At 43.4% G+C, this 18,889-nt stretch overlaps 1 protein-coding gene across 1 annotated transcript in view; it reads left to right on the top strand.

Annotated features, from left to right (window-relative positions):
• LOC126355450 (glutamate receptor ionotropic, delta-2-like) overlaps positions 1–17,672 on the top strand; it is a 146,186-nt gene extending 128,514 nt beyond the window's left edge. The window contains exons 9-10 of the mRNA XM_050005765.1: positions 6,017–6,261; positions 17,635–17,672. Of these exons, the coding sequence (XP_049861722.1) occupies positions 6,017–6,261; positions 17,635–17,672 (283 nt within the window). The remainder of the gene's footprint in view (positions 1–6,016; positions 6,262–17,634) is intronic.
• The last annotated feature ends 1,217 nt before the right edge of the window (positions 17,673–18,889 follow it).

The raw sequence follows: 18,889 nt of genomic DNA, 5'->3' as shown, positions 1-18,889 counted from the left end.
GAAAAGAGAACCACTTGCATGAATATCAAGAGCTCAAATGGAAACCCACTTCTAAGCGGGCGATGTACACTCCTGGAAATGGAAAAAAGAACACATTGACACCGGTGTGTCAGACCCACCATACTTGCTCCGGACACTGCGAGAGGGCTGTACAAGCAATGATCACACGCACGGCGCACCGGACACACCAGGAACCGTAGTATTGGCCGTCGAATGGCGCTAGCTGCGCAGCATTTGTGCACCGCCGCCGTCAGTGTCAGCCAGTTTGCCGTGGCATACGGAGCTCCATTGCAGTCTATAACACTGGTAGCATGCCGCGACAGCGTGGACGTGAACCGTATGTGCAGTTGACGGACTTTGAGCGAGGGCGTATAGTGGGCATGCGGGAGGCCGGGTGGACGTACCGCCGAATTGCTCAACATGTGGGGCGTGAGGTCTCCACAGTACATCGATGTTGTCGCCAGTGGTCAGCGGAAGGTGCACGTGCCCGTCGACCTGGGACCGGACCGCAGCGACGCACGGATGCACGCCAAGACCGTACGATCCTACGCAGTGCCATAGGGGACCGCACCGCCACTTCCCAGCAAATTAGGGACACTGTTGCTCCTGGGGTATCGGCGAGGACCATTCGCAACCGTCTCCAAGAAGCTGGGCTACGGTCCCGCACACCGTTAGGCCGTCTTCCGCTCACGCCCCAACATCGTGCAGCCCGCCTCCAGTGGTGTCGCGACAGGCGTGAATGGAGGGACGAATGGAGACGTGTCGTCTTCAGCGATGAGAGTCGCTTCTGCCTTGGTGCCAATGATGGTCGTATGCGTGTTTGGCGCCGTGCAGGTGAGCGCCACAATCAGGACTGCATACGACCGAGACACACAGGGCCAACACCCGGCATCATGGTGTGGGGAGCGATCTCCTACACTGGCCATACACCTCTGGTGATCGTCGAGGGGACACTGAATAGTGCACGGTACATCCAAACCGTCATCGAACCCATCGTTCTACCATTCCTAGACCGGCAAGGGAACTTCCTGTTCCAACAGGACAATGCACGTCCGCATGTATCCCGTGCCACCCAACGTGCTCTAGAAGGTGTAAGTCAACTACCCTGGCCAGCAAGATCTCCGGATCTGTCCCCCATTGAGCATGTTTGGGACTGGATGAAGCGTCGTCTCACGCGGTCTGCACGTCCAGCACGAACGCTGGTCCAACTGAGGCACCAGGTGGAAATGGCATGGCAAGCCGTTCCACAGGACTACATCCAGCATCTCTACGATCGTCTCCATGGGAGAATAGCAGCCTGCATTGCTGCGAAAGGTGGATATACACTGTACTAGTGCCGACATTGTGCATGCTCTGTTGTCTGTGTCTATGTGCCTGTGATTCTGTCAGTGTGATCATGTGATGTATCTGACCCCAGGAATGTGTCAATAAAGTTTCCCCTTCCTGGGACAATGAATTCACGGTGTTCTTATTTCAATTTCCAGGAGTGTACTTGTGGACAATATTACTGAAATGGAAGAGGAGGTAGATGAAGATGAAATGGGGGATATGATACTGCGTGAAGAGTTTGACAGAGCACTGAAAGACCTGAGTCGAAACAAGGCCCGGGAGTAGACAACATCCATTAGAACTACTGACAGCCTTGGGAGAGCCAGTCCTGACAAAACTCTACCAGCTGGTGAGCAAGATGTATGAGACAGGCCAAATACCCTCAGACTTCAAGAAGAATATAATAATTCCAATCCCAAAGAAAGGGGGTGTTGACAGTTGTGAAAATTACCGAACTATCATTTTAATAAGTCACAGCTGCAAAATATTAACGCGAAAACTTTATAGACGAATGGAAAAACTGGTAGAGGCCGACCTCGGGGAAGATCAGTTTGGATTCCTTAGAAATTTTGGGACACGTGAGGCAATACTGACCTTACGACTTACCTTATAAGAAAGATTAAGAAAAGGCAAACCTACATTTCTAGCATTTGTAAACTTAGAGAAAGCTTTTGACAATGTTGACTGGAATACTCTTTCAAATTCTAAAGGTGGCAGGGGTAAAATACAGGGAGCGAAGGGCTATTTACAATTTGTACAGAAACCAGATGGCAGTTATAAGAGTCGAGTGACATGAAAGGGAAGCAGTGGTTGGGAAGGGAGTGAGACAGGGTTGCAGCCTCTCCCCGATGTTATTCAGTCTGTATATTGAGCAAGCAGTAAAGGAAACAAATGAAAAGTTCGGAGTAGGTATTAAAATCCATGGAGAAGAAATAAAAACTATAAGGTTCGCCAAAGACATTGTAATTCTGTCAGTGACAGCAAAGGACTTGGAAGAGTAGTTGGGCGGAATGGAGAGTGTCTTGAAAGGAGGATATAAGATGAACATCAACAAAAGCAAAACGAGGATAATAGAAAGCAGTCGCATGAAGTCGGGTGATGCTGAGGGAATTAGATTAGGAAATGAGACACTTAAAATAGTAAAGGAGTTTTGCTATTTGGGGAGCAAAATAACCGATGATGGTCGAAGTAGAGAGGATATAAAACGTAGACTGGCAATGGCAAGGAAAGCGTTTCTGAAGAAGAGAAATTTGTTAACATCGAATATTGATTTAAGTGTCAGAAAGTCGTTTCTGAAAGTAATTGTATGGAGTGTAGCCATGTATGGAAGTGAAACATGGACGATAAATAGTTTGGACAAGAAGAGAATAGAAGCTTTCGAAATGTGGTGCTACAGAAGAATGCTGAAGATAAGATGGATAGATCAGCTAACTAATGAGGAGGTATTGAATATGATTGGGGAGAAGAGAAGTTTGTGGCACAACTTGACTAGAAGAAGGGATCGGTTGATAGGACAGGTTTTGAGGCATCAAGGGATCACAAATTTAGGATTGGAGGGCAGTGTGGAGGGTAAAAATCGTAGAGGGAGACCAAGAGATGGATACACTAAGCAGATTCAGAAAGATGTAGGCTGCAGTAGGTACTGGGAGATAAAGAAGCTTGCACAGGATAGAGTAGCCTGGAGAGCTGCATCAAACCAGTCTCAGGACTGAAGACCACAACAACAACAGTTCAATATGAGCTACACTCCTATTTATGTGGCAGGCAAATACAGTCAAACTGAAGTCTGATGTTGTATAGAAATACTTGTACATAGTACTGCAATCAGTTCATTGCTAATCAGTTATCACGTGTAACAGTGCTACATAACGTGTGTACAACTGTCTGTTGGCCAAGATTGAGTTTGTGCCTTGGATATATTCTCTGTCTAGTTTTTCCACATTCCCAAGAAGTTGGTGCGTTTGATCAGCTGCTTTGTTGAGGAAATATTTTCCACTAACACGAGCCTTCTTTCAATGGCATTAGTGTAGTTTATACTAACAAGGCATTTGTGACTGTGGATGTCATTGCACTGAGACACATGCAGAGACTTTCGAACTGTACTCTATCTCGTTTTTCTAATATCGTTTTGTTGCCTCCATGGCAGAACATGCTCCCACAACAAATTCTAGTACCAGTACTCTACAAATAAGTAAACTGATGTGAGGATCTACTCCGACCATAGGTGTGTCAGACTTCTTAACACATTTATGCTCTCTTCGATCTGGTCAACTAGATAGTTTATAGGAGAAATCCAGGTTAAACGGGAATTTAAAAGCATGTGCAAGAACATGGGGAATGTCTATTTGAAATCGATATTTACCCATTTCTAGTACATTATTTACCACTTCATATCTACGATGGGCAAAGATCATTGCAGTCATTTCTTTCTTTAGATATTTCTAGTTCGTTATTAGAAGCCAACCCTCGAAACTATTGACTGATAGATAATGCTGATCGCTGGTTAACAAATGGACTCAGAAAGAGAGAGATCGTTGTCCAAGAGGCCCACAGCAACATAAACGGCATTTTATATCCAAAAATAAAAATGTTCTCACTCTGTACTACACAGATAGGCAGGCAGTGGGAATGTTTGACGACCGATTGGAGCCTACGTTACCTCTTGTAATTCTGTGACAGGCTCCTTCCTATGTGACAATACCAGTGCTAGAAATGAAGTAATATTTAAATACAAGGCAATAGTTCAACATTGAAGGAATGAATGTTGCTCTGGTATTGAAAATAACCGAGTTATGCTAGAATTTTATTTCTTTTCTTAAATATTACAGGACATGACACTTTTGATGTCCTAATACTACATACATATTAGAATCTCTCTCAGGTGCAGATCACAAGTCTGGAGACTCATTTTCCGTGTACATAGCGACATTTTGCCCGTCGAAGTTACCACCCAATTCAACTTTAGACATCACAATAGTAAGTTCTCGACTGGGACGCATTGCACACTGTAATACTTTCGGGATTAATCCTTGTGGTGTAATTCACAGTTCGACGCACATGGTGCACTCGGCACGGCGTGGCAGGTGTTTTGTTGGTGTGGCCTCCAGTCCAAAGACTGGTTTGATACAGCTCTCCGTGACATTCTATCCTGTGCAAGCGTCTTCATCTCCGAATAATTACTGCAACCTAAATCCTTCTGAATCCTATTGTTGTATTCATGTCTTCATCACCCCCTATGATTTTGCTCTCCCCTCCCATGCTTCGCTAAAGCATTGAATGGTGATCGCTTGATGTCTCAGAACGTATTCTATCAACTGACCGTTTCTTTTAGTCAAGCAATGCCACAAATTTCATGTTCTCCAACTCTACTCAGTACCTTATCGTTAGTTATGAGATTTAACCACCTACTCCTCAGCTTTATTCTGTAGTATCTGATTTCAAAAGCCTCTATTCTGGTCTAAACTATTTATGGCCCAAGTTTCACTTCCATAAGTAGCTACACTCCAGACAATTACCTTCAGGAAAGACTTTCCAGCACTTAAATCTATGTTCGACCTTAAATGTCTCTTCTTCAGAAACGCTTGTCTTGCCATTGCTAGTCTACATTTTAGACAACTTCAATTATGTTTTATCATAAAGATAGGGAAACTTCCGTCTTTTGCAGGTGAAATTTATTCTTGAGTATCATACAGGTGTCGCCTATTCATGTTAGGCATCTTCAGTTGTATCCATTTTTGTTTCCTGTTCATGTAGCCATTTGCTGTTCTATATGTGCTAAAAGCACATAATACCGACTTCTCCCAGTAAACATGTACCATGTGCATTTACCACACACAGAACAACAAATCGCTGCATGAACAGGACAAAAAACTAAATACCACTCAAGATGCGTAACATCAATAGGAGCAACATGTCTGGCACTTAGAATAAATTTTAGTTGCAAAATACTAAATTTTTCTTACCTTTATGATAAAGCGTAATTGAAAGTTATCATTACGAACTGAGGAAAATGGATGTAAATATTAACAATACATTATGTTAAGTCTCTTCTTCGCTCATCTTCAGTTATTTTGCTGCCCAAATAGTAAATCTCATCCACCACTTTTAGCGTTATTTCGTGAGCTAATTTCTTCAACATCACCAGATTTAATTCGACTTTCTTCCAGTTTCACCAATGTAAATCATTTCCCACAAAAACTCATTTCATATATACTCGAAAGTGCAGCGCCTATCCGATTCCGCATTGTACTGGTACACGAACTTATAATTTCCTTAGTAGAATTTCTGTCGCCATATACTGTTCCAAGCTCCGACGAACAAGCCAACTCATACTCGACTTTAGGCCTGCACAGTCGAACAAGAGCCTCGTTACTGGCGAGCTATCGACAGTGGGTACAACGATACACAGCTAACAGTTGGACAGCTCTGCATGTTAACAACCAGTTACGAAGACTACCCGCGAACGTGCAAGAATTTGGCAGAAAATGTTAAATTCTCGTATGTACCGTACATATTTAGTAGTATCACAAGCTGCGACATTGTCGCGAAACCGGTAATCTGTTAACAAAAAGTTTGTGACCATAGACGTAAATTAAATGAAACTTATTATACCTAGTAGTTTTGACTAGTACTTTGAATCACGGTACCAATGCGTGCAGACCTGGGATGCGGTGTTGTCACGTTGTAGGATGCGCACGATGTGGGAGCAGGGCCACTTGAGCCACCTGCGCATGCGCTGGAATTCCAAGAAACCGTCCTGCATAGACGACCGGGACTTTGTCAGCGTCGACCTGGCCACCATTTCTCCCGCCTTCATCCTGCTGGTGTCTGCTGTGCTGCTCTCCCTGCTGCTCCTGCTGCAAGAAAGCGCTAGGACTAGGCAGACACATGAGAACAGACCAGCAAACCTTTCACATTCAAGACCCATGCAAGGTATGTACAATATGTTTGTTATCTACATCCACACTCTGCGAAGCACTGCCAAGTGCATACCAGAGGTTACGTCTCATTGTACCAGTCATTAGACTTTCTTCCCACTCCATTCACGTATGGAGCGCGGGAAGAAGATTGATTGAATAACTTTGTGCATGATGTAATTATTCAGATTTTGTCTTCACGACCACTGTGCGAACAATATGTAGTGGTTTTTAATATATTCCAAGAGTCATCATTTAAAACCATTTCTTGAAACTTTGTTAGTGGGCTTTCTCGGGATAGTTAACATCTCTCTTCAAGAGAGTGACAGTTCAGTTTCTTCAGCGTTACTGTAACACTCTCCCCACAGGTCAAACAAACCTGCAACCGTTAATGCTGGTGCTTACAGGTGGTCAACGGCGAGGTCATCAACTCCATTATGCAGCTTCTTTCAAAAGTTACTGTATTATCCCCTGCTGTAATATGTGACTGTGGTGGTACTCCCCTCTTGAGTGTGGAGCTTAAACACTTCTGCAGGCAGAACATTTATACTTGTCCAGCGTGTTCAGTCAATGAAACCTACACTGCCAAAGATCTTTCACCTCCACCTTCAAGTGGGTGTACATCCCTTGGCATTTCCAGTCATATGTCCATATGACTTTTGTTTGCTCCTTATCCTTCAAAGGATCTTTTCCTGCAGTTTGACCTCATTTAGCAAAATCACATAAGGAGACAGTAAGGAGTAATGCCGGGATGCAGCCTACGACCAACGTTGTTCATTTCGTGTGTTGAAGTAGCAATATAAAGGAAGTGAAAGAAATTTTCGGAAGAAGAATATGAGATCAAGTGGAACAGATAACAATGTTAAGTTTTCCATTTCCCCTCTGTCTGGGTGTGAGGAAGACAGACCTGATGAAACAAACGGGCAGTGTAAGAGCGCCAGATAAAAAATTAATAAAGTCAAGAACACACCATAGTATCATCTCTGGCCCTTATAATGGCCTCAGTTTGATGGGGGAGAGAAACGACAAGCTTCGTCAACTATGGTGTATCCACCTGAAGTAACCCACTGATGATTTAATCCCATATAGCTATTATGAAGAGACTTCAAAAAGTGAGTTACACATGTCCTCATACGCTAACACCATTGCGCAAGAAGAGCGGTCCATTGTCAGAGAAGAACACATGTTCCGGGTCTCCTGCAGATATTTCTGCTGTGGTACAGATAAAAGGTTAACTAGAGCGCAAGAGTGAAATGGCGCAGCAACTGGAAACATACTCCAAAGTTGGAATAGGCGGAACAATACGATTCTTGAGGACAAAACTAAACTGCACACCAGCTCACCACAAAATTCTGTAAGAATATGGACCAAATGTAATGTCTCTTCCAGCCATAGTGAAATGGTGTCAGCAATTTGACCAAGGTCACACAGATATGGGTTGTGTTGAGAGGCACCCACATGCCTTGCTCATACTGTGGCATCAAGCAGTCAGGCCTGCAAGATGAGTGGTCTGTCAAGCGAGTGGATTTATTCTTATTTATCGAGTAACATCGATGACTGATTATGGGCTCTAGTACTCACAATTAAGCTACAAATTATTCTCCTGTTTGAATATTACGCAAAGGAAACGGATAACGCACATCTGACTATTACTAATTTACACAACTCTGATTGTTCACTACGCACTGGCAAAACCACATTTTCTTTCTTACCCAACGGCTTTGATCAATACGTAGCCATCGCACTGAATATGAATGGCGCACACATTATAAATTTTGGATATCATGACTACACACTATTCGAAGAACAAGGCCACCAATCTTTTTCTTTTCACTATCTTTTTTATTCCGATAAATTCTATTATGATCCAAAGATAACCTAAACACACCATTACATTTTATACAACAATTACACATGAGAAACTCCGCCCAGTGGGCATGGCTTTACATTGGTGATACGCTTTCTTATGATCTGGTAATTATCTAACGCTACAGTGCACTTTCTGGATAGGATGGTGGATCTTTTGCTATATCTCACACTTCGACTCTCACGCCCATCATCACGAAAATTTACTCCAGACCGAGCGGTGCAAAAAGGAACATGCATAACCCACTGCCTCTGAACCTATCTTGCTACTCTCCCATGCAAACCACACATAATTAAATTACGTGAAATACGTCACACTGGCAACATAGAATACAATCACAAAGAATAGTCACAACGTTAGAATCACTTCACTTTCAGCTTCCCCGCTTCAATTAGTATTCATCCCAGTTTCACACAACACTGCCCCACTTCGTAACTTTTCATTCCTACTACGAACTCTGGAGGATATATGCACGTCTTCCTGTGAAATGCAAGCCAAGTGGCGTTGCTGGATAGACGGCTGACTCACCTTGCTTCTCTCTCAGAGTATTAGAATTTGAATCAAGCGTCACACTAAAACATAACACGCAAAGTAATATTAAGATCATATTCGCCACAACTGATACCTTGGACGAGTACTTCTCTTTATCCTTTGTCTCATACACAGATTGAGACTCACACAGTACTCACCACGTGGAAGTGCCCTTCTCTAATTTCAAGTCCTGCGCACGCCATTTCTTAAATATTTCCAACTTATAGTACACACGCCAGTAATTCAGCTTAACTTTAGCACTCGGAAGTATTTCAGCTTAGTACTAACACTCGCAAGTATTTCAACTTATTGCTACACGTGGTTTCATTGTGGCCGTTGGTCACTTCCGAAGGTTACTACGATCCTCTTAATATTACCTGCCTGTCATGTAATTCTCCCCCCAAAAATTCCTGAAATATAGAAATAATTATTCCAAGCTACTCTTAAGTATTTCACATCTATACCATTCTCTCCACTCTTTTGTCTTTACGTAGCACACCTAAAACAGGTCTTACCAACACAAGATCCAGAGCCAGAGTGCTGAAACATGGCCGTTCTTCAGGTCATCTCGCACCTTCGCCGAGGTGAGGGAGCACCATGCTACCGTATTGGTCAGCCAAATTTCAGGCGCTCAAAGCTCAGGTAAATATCATCTCTTTGGTTCCACCAAAGGTGACCAAAGGACCGTCTCAAAGATTATCATATATTGCTTATTCACTATCTGCGGTTAGCAGATGACCATACATTCATTAATTTCACAGATCTCACCAACTTGGATGTAGGGATTTGTTTTGTGGGCGTGCACATGTGATCAATTAAATAAATAAATTGTACTTCTTTCCTACACTGGTATCTGGCTTCGGTGTATTAAGTGAAATTGAGTTATTATTACAAAAAATATGTTGTTCTGACAAGAATAACGAAGAATGTTGTACCTATTTTCAGTGTTGGGCGGTACTGTACCCTTTCAGTGTTACCGGGAAATGTTGATCTTGCTTCATGCGATTTCCATTTTTTCAGCAAGCTTAAAGAACAACAATGAGGAAGTTTACACTGTGATTTCCTAGTGGCTCCACAACAAAGCAGTGGGTTTTTACTGTCGACAGATTGAACAATTGGTAGAACGTTGTTTACAGATACTTGGTGACTATGTTGAAAAACAGTTTCTTGTGTATGTAAGTGTAATGCAACATCCAATAAAAGTTACTTTGCTTGCCGTAATAATGTGTAACTTTCTGAAGTCCCTCTTAAATTGATTGTTACGTTTCACTCACTCAAATAGTCCCAGAAATTTTCTGTGGGGTTAAGATCGGATGATCTAGTTGGCCAGTTGAGGATCGATAGCGTGCCAGAGTGTTTATCAAACCAGGAGCACATGCATACAACCCTGTGGATGCGAATGTTGTCATATTGGAAGATGGAAGTGTCCACTGTATACTGGTCACGGAGATGTAGAACACTGCACTTGGTAGTCTAGAGTGTTTAAATGAACATCTTGAATCGAGGTTACGGCAACCTGAAAGTGGACCAGATCATAGTAAGAAAAACTCCGCCAAAACTGAACCAGTTCCTACATCCCCTACACATAACGGGTTAAACTCCTCATTGAGCCGTAGGTGCACTCACTGTCTAGCATGATTTGAAAAGAGGTAAAATCGCAATTCCTCAGACCATACCACACGCCTCCAGCCAACTACTGTTAAATTTCTGTGTTGCTTTATCCATGAAAGACGTGCACACTTCAGCGCACTGCGAGCAATAGCCTTTCGTGATGTACTCGACTCTAAATGTTTACTGCATGCAGTTCCCTTAGCAGTATTTGCTCGGGAACTGGGTGAAATGAACGTGTATGCGCCGACTGCAGCTGTTATTGTCGGGTTTGAAACCTATTTTCATAGACGAGGCGTAATCCCACATCCGGTCACTGAGATTAGAATCTTTTACGACTGCCGTTCTTACGCCATGTTACACGGCTGCGAGTTGTACGCAATTGCTTGTAGTCACTTTGGGCAGTCCGCTTCCATACAGCAACACTGTTCTTCATAAATGCTTTGTTTCGTAAGAATCTAATATTCTAAACCCACCCCAGAACTGTATGTTGGTGCCCTTACGTGGTGTATAACCTCAGCAACGCATGGAAGAACTTCATAGACCAAGTTTGAAAACCGATATTATAATATGACTAAAATAATATACAACAAACACATGGGAAAAATGGTACAAATCAAGTATTGTGGTAAAGACATACTTGAAGAGTTTATTTTGGGCAGCCAAAGACACTGACTTAATCTAAGGTAAAAGAAATAAACATAGATGTAAGAGTGACCCGAATTGTCTTTGTAAAATACTTAGGGTTTTCATAAACAGCCTTCCGGTGTGTCTAAAACGAGAAGTTTATAATCAACATGTGTTATTAGTTTTGACTTACATTGTTTAGACGGAAACTATTCAGAACGGAGGTTCTGTGTGTTGGAAAGTACTAAGAGAGACAGGAAAAGAACCAAGTGATCAGTAAACAAAACGGTGTGATAGACTTAATAATAACTGTGATGAAAATTTGATTGAGTTGGGCAGGACATACAGTCAGGTGAATGGGTGGGTGGATGCATAAAGGAAGTTCTCTGCTGAATTCCTTGCGATAAGACGAGACAGAGACGACGAGAGTATAAGTATGGTCCCATAGCTGAAGACTGTAACGCAAGCAAAAGTCTGGAGGTAGCCTACATCAATGGAAGTGAAATGGCAGTTGATGATGGCGAAATGATCACTGGTTTAACTTGCCACATTTTAAACTGGAATCACCTTCATAGAAATTTTTTCTGAGATTTTCTTTGCTAGCACTGAAGTCTAGTTTTGTGAAACAAAAGCTGTGAAGTCTGTAGCTACAATCTCCATCCACCGATAAATCTTTGCATCAAATGTCTAGAGGTGATTTATCATAACATGGGAAAACCTTTCGTTAGAAATTAAACGTTCGCTGATGCTCCCCGTGACGCTAGGCTTCTTTTATTATTGGTAATGACCCTGTGAGATGATAGGGCGTGGGCACTCCGTGGATTGTATAAGTAATCTGTGTTGCCTATAATCCAGTCACCTGCTCTGCATGAAAGGCGGCAGGATGAGCAAAATTAAATTTCTTCATTCGCTTCCAAAATATATTTCTCAGCTTGGACACTCTGTCTTAGGGTTTTCTGGTTGAAAATCACTTTCAGTTTACTGTAGTAGGTAGTATGCAGATGCGGCACACGTGGTTAATAGACCCTGATAGTTGCGGGAAATCTCGTAATCCGGTGGCCGAGGAATTCAATAAAAAAGACGCCTGCCCTGGAAGCATCGCCATACACTTCGTCACTAACAAAACTTGTTCCCATCACGTAATCTAGACATATGATACAAATACTTTAAACCACGCGGTTTATTTTTACGACACTAGCAGTAGATATTACTTATGTAACCTATACCTAACGAAACATGTTTGTTCGTTAGAGCACTGGAGAAATTTTGTAACATAAATTGTTTTATTTTCGGGAACAGCAGTAATCGCATGATAGTGATATTTATTTACAAGTTGTTACACGGACGTACAGAGTGCCCCATTCACATAGGTTCAAAATTATACAAAAGGCCCATGTCTCGTTTACTGCCTACAGTGCACAAGAAGAGCTATACAGAGTACAATGTACAAAGCAACTCAAAGAGTAGTTGTCAGTGAACAGAGTAAATGCGGTCAAAACCGAAAATCATTGTCATGTCACTGTCGAAAAGCAGCTGGTTCATAGTTGGCGAGCGCAAACACACGAATACCCTGGGGCTCGCTGCACCGGCCTTCCCATTCGATCCAAGAACCACAAGTCGCGCCACGAGGCTCTGTGTGACACCGGGAAGTGTTTCTGCGGCTTAAATAGCCGCTCTCTGTGTAAGCATGCGTAATGGAGCGCCACCAGTTGTGTTATGTGGCAAACCTTGTACATAAGCTGAGATAACAAAAGTCAAGGTAGACCTCCTAATACTGCGTCGGACCTCCATTTGCCAGGCGTATCGCAGCAACTCGACATAACTGGACTCGTGTCGTTGGAAGTCCCGTGCAGAAATCCTAAGCTGTGCTGCCCACATGGCCATCCACGATTGCGAAAGTGTTGCCAGTGCAGGATTTTGTGCTCGAACTGACCACTGTCCTAACGGATAGTTCTTCGTACAACCCACATTGATTTCTGCGGTTGTTTCACGCAGTGTTGCTTGTCTGTTACCAATGACAGCTCTACGCAAATGTTGCCGCTGTCGATCGCTAAGTGAAAGCTGTCGGCCATTGCGTTTTCCGTGGTGAGAGGTCAATCGTGGCCGAGCAACTGGTTCGTCACAATACCCCAGTCACTACTCTTGATGAACTGTGATATCGTGTTGAAGCTGCATGGGCAGCTGTACCTGTACGCGGCATCCAAGCTCTGTTTGACTCAATGCCTAGGCATATCATGGCCGTCATTAGGGCCAGAGGTGGTTGTTCTGGGTACAGATTTCTCAGGATCTATGCACCCAAATTGCGCGAAAATGTAATCACATGGCAGTTCTAGTATTAAATATTTGTCCAATGAATACCCGTTTATCATCTGCATTTCTTCTTTGTGTAGCAATTTTAATGGTACCGTTACCGGTTTCGAACCGACAGGATCATCTTCAGATGTTTGTTCAAGTTTATATTCCATTTGTTGTTGCTTACATTAGTTCTTGGCTTTTTTTTTTTCAACTACAAATGTAAGCTTGAACAGCTGTCTGAAGATGATCACGTCGGTTCGAAACCACAAACGGCGCTATTTCTGAGCAGAAATGTTATTATGAACAGTCGTTGATTGCTGTTTTATTTTTTCGAGAATCACCTTGTATTTTATACGCAGTGACGGTGTAATAAAATTCAGTTTTCGATAAAATAACAGAAAGGGCGTTGAAAAAGTTCAAAGAAGGGCAGCTCTTTTTGTATTACCTCGAAATAGGTGAGAATGTCACTTATATGATACACGAATTGGGATGGCAATCATTAAAACAAAGGCGTTACGCGTTTTTCGGTCTGTAGCTTCTAAATTTGATTATGGTCCGTGCTTTAACATCTGGCTAGGTGTTCGAGGGCTCAGTCTCTCATTTGCGTGGGTATTTCATACGTCTTTCTGCCAAGATGAGACCGCTCGCTGTACGTCCGTCCACGGTTGTGTGCTTTCGAGAATGACATTATGACTTGATCACTCCCATTCCATTTGTTCCTTGCGGTCTTTGCCAACCAGTCGACCCCCGATTTAAGAGCGTTTTAATGTTCGTAATTAGTTGTCCCTCTCACTTTGCAATTTATTGCTCATATTAATGTGTAATTATTGCTTTCTTGATTATATATGTGCTTGCGAACAATGATTTTTATAAATTGCGATTAAATTGGGCCAATTTAGTGGTCAAATGAAACTCCTTTTTAATAATTAAACGTTTAATGCCTTTTGTAAGACTGAACATCAAGACTCATTTATGAGGGCCATTGTATTCACATTATTCGCTGTGTTACGCCACAGAAGCTGCGGCGGGATTTTTTCACGCAATTTCAATCATCAACTTTCTCCTTTCAACGTGAAAATATTTTAAGGCGTCACCTTACCGAGTCCAGTGCCACTTCACCATAAAGGTCAGTTAAAGAGCTAAAGAAATTGGTACATCTGAACAAAATCGTGTAGGGACCCCGCGAGCACGCAGAAATGCCGCAGCACGACGTGGCTTGGATTCGACTAATGTCTGAAGTAGTGCTGGAAGGAAGTGACCCTATGAATCCTGCAGGGCTGTCCATAAATCTGCAAGAGAACGAGGATGGTGGAGATCTCTTCTGAACAGAAAATTGCAAGGCATACCAGATACGCTCAATAATGTTCATGACTGGAGTTTGGTTCCAGCGGAAATGCTTAAACTCAGAAGACTGTTTCTGGAGCCACTCTGTAGCAACTGTGGACGTGTACGGTGTGGCCTTGTCTTGCTGGAATTGCCCGAGTGCGTCGGAATGCACAATGGACATGAATGGCTCTAGATGATAATATAGAAAGCTTACGTAATCATAAGCTGTCAGAGTCTTATCTAGATGTATCAGGGGCCCCATATAACTCCAACTGCATTCGACCCACACCATTACAGGGCCTACATAAGCTTGAACAACATGCATGGTCTGTGGACTCATGAGGTTGTCTCCATATCCGTACACGTCCATCCGCTCAACACAATTTGAAACGAGACTCGTCCAACCAGGCAACATGTTTCCAGTCAACAGTCCAATGTCGGTGGTGAAATGCTCAGGCGAGGTGTAAGGCTTCGTGTCGTGCAAGGTACCGAGTGGGTCTTCGGCTACTAAAGCCCATATCGATGATGTTTCGTTGAACAGTTGGCACGCTGACACTTGTTGATGGCCCAGCATCGAAAAGTGCAGCAATTTGCGGAAGGGTTGCAATTCTGTCACATTGAACGATTTTCTTGAGTCGTCGATGATCCCGTTCTTGCAAGATCTTTTTCCGGTCGCAGATTTGTCGGAGATTTTATGTTTTACCGGTTTCGTGATATTCACGGTGCACCAGTGAAATGGTCGTACGGGAAAATCCCCTCTTCATCGCTACCTCGGAGATGATGTGTCCCATCGCTCGAGGGCCGACTAATACCACGTTGGAATTCACTTAAACCTTGATAAGCTGCCATTGTAGGAGCAGTAACCGATCTAACAACTGCGCCAGACGCTTGTCTTATATAGGCGTTGCCGGCCGCAGCGGCGTATTCTGCCTGTTTACATATCTCTGTATTTGAATATACATACATATACCAGTTTCTTTGGAGCTTCGGTGTATGAAGGGCATTGCTGCAGCGTATATGCAATATAGCGCGACGGTACGTGAGACAATGTGAACTATGGCGATGTTATTGCCAATTCGCCCAAACAGGACCAACGCCCTGTTATACTTTTCTTGGCTGCCGAAGAATAAACACCTGCAGACATCCTTCGCAGAATGAAGAATGTGTATAACGCAGCTTGCCTGTCGGAAATCACCGTTGTTGAATGGTGCGCCAATTTCCACGCTGATTGCCGTTCGACACAAGACACTATTAGATTTGGGATACCAGCCTCACTCAAGCAGGAAACTCTCTAGGACCTGCCATATCGTCCTGATCTTTCCCCAGTGGGTTACAACGCCTTCTGTCCCTTGATAAAACCCTTGAAGAGTAAACGATTCCTATCGGACGAGGATGTGCAACAGGCAGTTATGGACACGGTGTTTTACCAAACGGGTATATGCAACATGATATTTAACACTCATGACGATTTTGCCTCATTGGCCTATCGATTATGGACTGTACGGCGTTCGACGGGAAACTTTTTGATCGCTGCTTTTACCTGTCTAGTTTACGAAAGCAATAGGAAACTTTCTTGGTCTATAACTTAAAGCATGATTTGAGCCCTGAAGGATTCATCGTGTCAGTTCCCTCCAGAACTACTTCACACATTGGCAGAGTCCATGCCCCTTCATGTTGCGGCACTTCTGCATGCTCGCCGGGGCCCTACACGATATTTGGCCGATGTACCAATTTCTTTGGCTCTTCACTGTCCCCAGAACAGATACAGAATAATTATTCAAAACCAATTCGTTTAAGGTCAAAAGAACAATTACTGTCAATTAGAAGAACTCGAGCGAATAATTCAGTTTACCCTGAAAATGAAGCAATTGACAAGGAAGCACAATCAGAATAAGTTATCAGGTTAACCATGGTGACAATAGAAAAACAGTTACAATGCAAGTAAAACAAGAACCTCTTAAAAACATAAATGTAAAAGGTTCTCCCTTAAAACCCAAGTTTGCTCTGATGGTAGTTACAGACTTGCTGAGAGAAGCACTCCCCCCTGGATTAATTGAAAAAAGATCGCACTCCAAAATAATTTAATGATCCCAATTTAGGCTGGAATAAGACAAGAAACTCAGTTTAGATATCTCGACGGAGAACTGGCCAAGATACAAAAGGAGGCTGGAATCAAACCGCCACGCTGGTGTCTGTGAACACGCTGGAGCCAAGCCCTAGCAGGTCAACAGACGCTGCACTTCACTCTCGCTCGCTCTCGGCGTCCGTATCGCACAAGTACACAACGGCCAGCACTGTCACAAGAGACACGAAGCCACAACGAGTTCCGCCTGAAGAGTAAATATAAATGCCAAAGGTACGTAAGTCAAACCACTTGATCCAAAACTATCAACATTCAGTAACAAGAGGATGCGACCCAAAAAACCTAATGAAACGTTTCTGATTATTTCTCTGCAAGCCCTAGTAGTGTCAAATTGCCACTGCCTCTATAGGGAAATAAACAATACAATACAATAAATAGCCAAAACGACCTTATTAGAATTACGCAAAGATGTGTCTGAGGGTACTGAACTTGAACAACAATACTTAATCACAAAGAGCGAGATGGAGCAGTGGTTAGCACACTGGACTCGCATTCGGGAGGACGACGGTTCAAACACGCGTCCGGCCATCCTGATTAAGGTTTTCCGTGATTTCCCTAAATTGATTCAGGCATATGCCGGGATTGTTCCGTTAAAAGGGCAGGGCTGACTTCCTTCCCCGTCCTTCCATAATCCGATAGAACCGATGACCTTGATGTTTGGTCCTTCCTCTCAAACCAACCAACCAAGCCGGCCGCGGTGGCCGAGCGGTTCTACGCGTTTCAATCCGGAACTGCGCTGTTGCTACAGTCGCAGGTTCTAATATTGCCTCGGGCAGTGTGATGTCCTTAGGTTAGTTAGGTTTCTGTAGTTCTAAGTTCTAGGGGACTGATGACCTCAGATGTTAAGTCCCATAGTGCTCAGAACCATTTGAACCAACCAACCAATACTTAAAACTGGAGGGACAGCGGCGTGGGCAGGAAGTCTACGCCGTCGAGATTGCCTTAAATAACACAAGTACAGTAACCTTACTGACACGAACAAATGCCCTTAGCTGGAGCACACCAGGACGCCTACAGATCAGTTCAATAACATACTTGATTAGAAACAGGTAATGATCATAATAAACACAAAACTTTAAAAAGGTGACCGGTTAAACAGAGACAGTAAAGAACTTGGAAGAGCAGTTGAATGGAATGGACAGTCTCTTGAAAGGAGGATATAAGATGAATATCAACAAAAGCAAAACTAGGATAATGGAATGCAGTCGAATTAAATCAGGTGATGCTAATAAAATCAGCTTAAGAAAGGAGACATTAAAAGCAGATGAGTCGTGCAATTTTGGAAGCAAAATAACTGATGGTCGAAGTAGAGAGGATATAAAACGTAGACTGGCAACGGCAAGAAAAGCGTTTGTGAAGAAGAGAAATTTGTTAACATTGTGTACCGATTTAAGTGTCAGGAAGTCCTTCTTGAAAGTATAAGTGTGGAGTTTAGCCATGTATGAAAGTGGAATAAGGACGATAAACAGTTTGGACAAGAATAGAATAGAAACTTTTGAAATGTGGTGCTACAGAAGAATGTCGAAGATTAGATGGGCAGATCACGTAACTAATGAGAAGGTGCTAAATAGAATTGTGGAGAAGTGGAGTTCAAAAATGGTTCGAATGGCTCTAAGCACCATGGGACTTAACATCTGAGGTCATCAGTCCCCTAGACTTAGAACTACTTCAACTTAACTAACCTAATGACATCACACACACCCTTGCCCGAGGCAGGATTCGAACCTGCGACCGTAGAAGCAGTGCGGTTCCGGACTGAAGCGCCTAGAACGGCTCGGCCACACCGGCCGGCCGTGGAGTTTGTGACACAACATGACGAGAAGAAGCAGCCGGTTGGTAGGACACATTCTGAGGCATCAAGGGATCACCAATTTAGTACTGAAGGGAAGCGTGGGGTGGTTCAAATGGCTCTGAGCACTATGGGACTTAACATCTATGGTCATCAGTCCCCTAGAACTTAGAACTACTGAAACCTAACTAAGGATATCACACAACACCCAGTCATCACGAGGCAGAGACAATCCCTGACCCCGCCGGGAATCGAAGCCGGGCGCGGGAAGCGAGAACGCTAGCGCACGACTACGAGCTGCGGACGCGTGGGGTGTGATGGGGGTAAAAATCGTAGAGAGAGACCAAAAGATGAATACAACAAGTAGATTTGGAAGGATGTAGGTTGCAGTAGCTACTCCGAGATGAAGAGGCTTTCAGAGTATAAAGTAGTATGGAGAGCTGCAGCAATCAGTCCTT

This window comes from Schistocerca gregaria, chromosome 3, assembly GCF_023897955.1.
Source record: "Schistocerca gregaria isolate iqSchGreg1 chromosome 3, iqSchGreg1.2, whole genome shotgun sequence".
NCBI lineage: Eukaryota > Metazoa > Arthropoda > Insecta > Orthoptera > Acrididae > Schistocerca > Schistocerca gregaria.
This window is presented reverse-complemented; position numbering and strand designations above follow the sequence as displayed.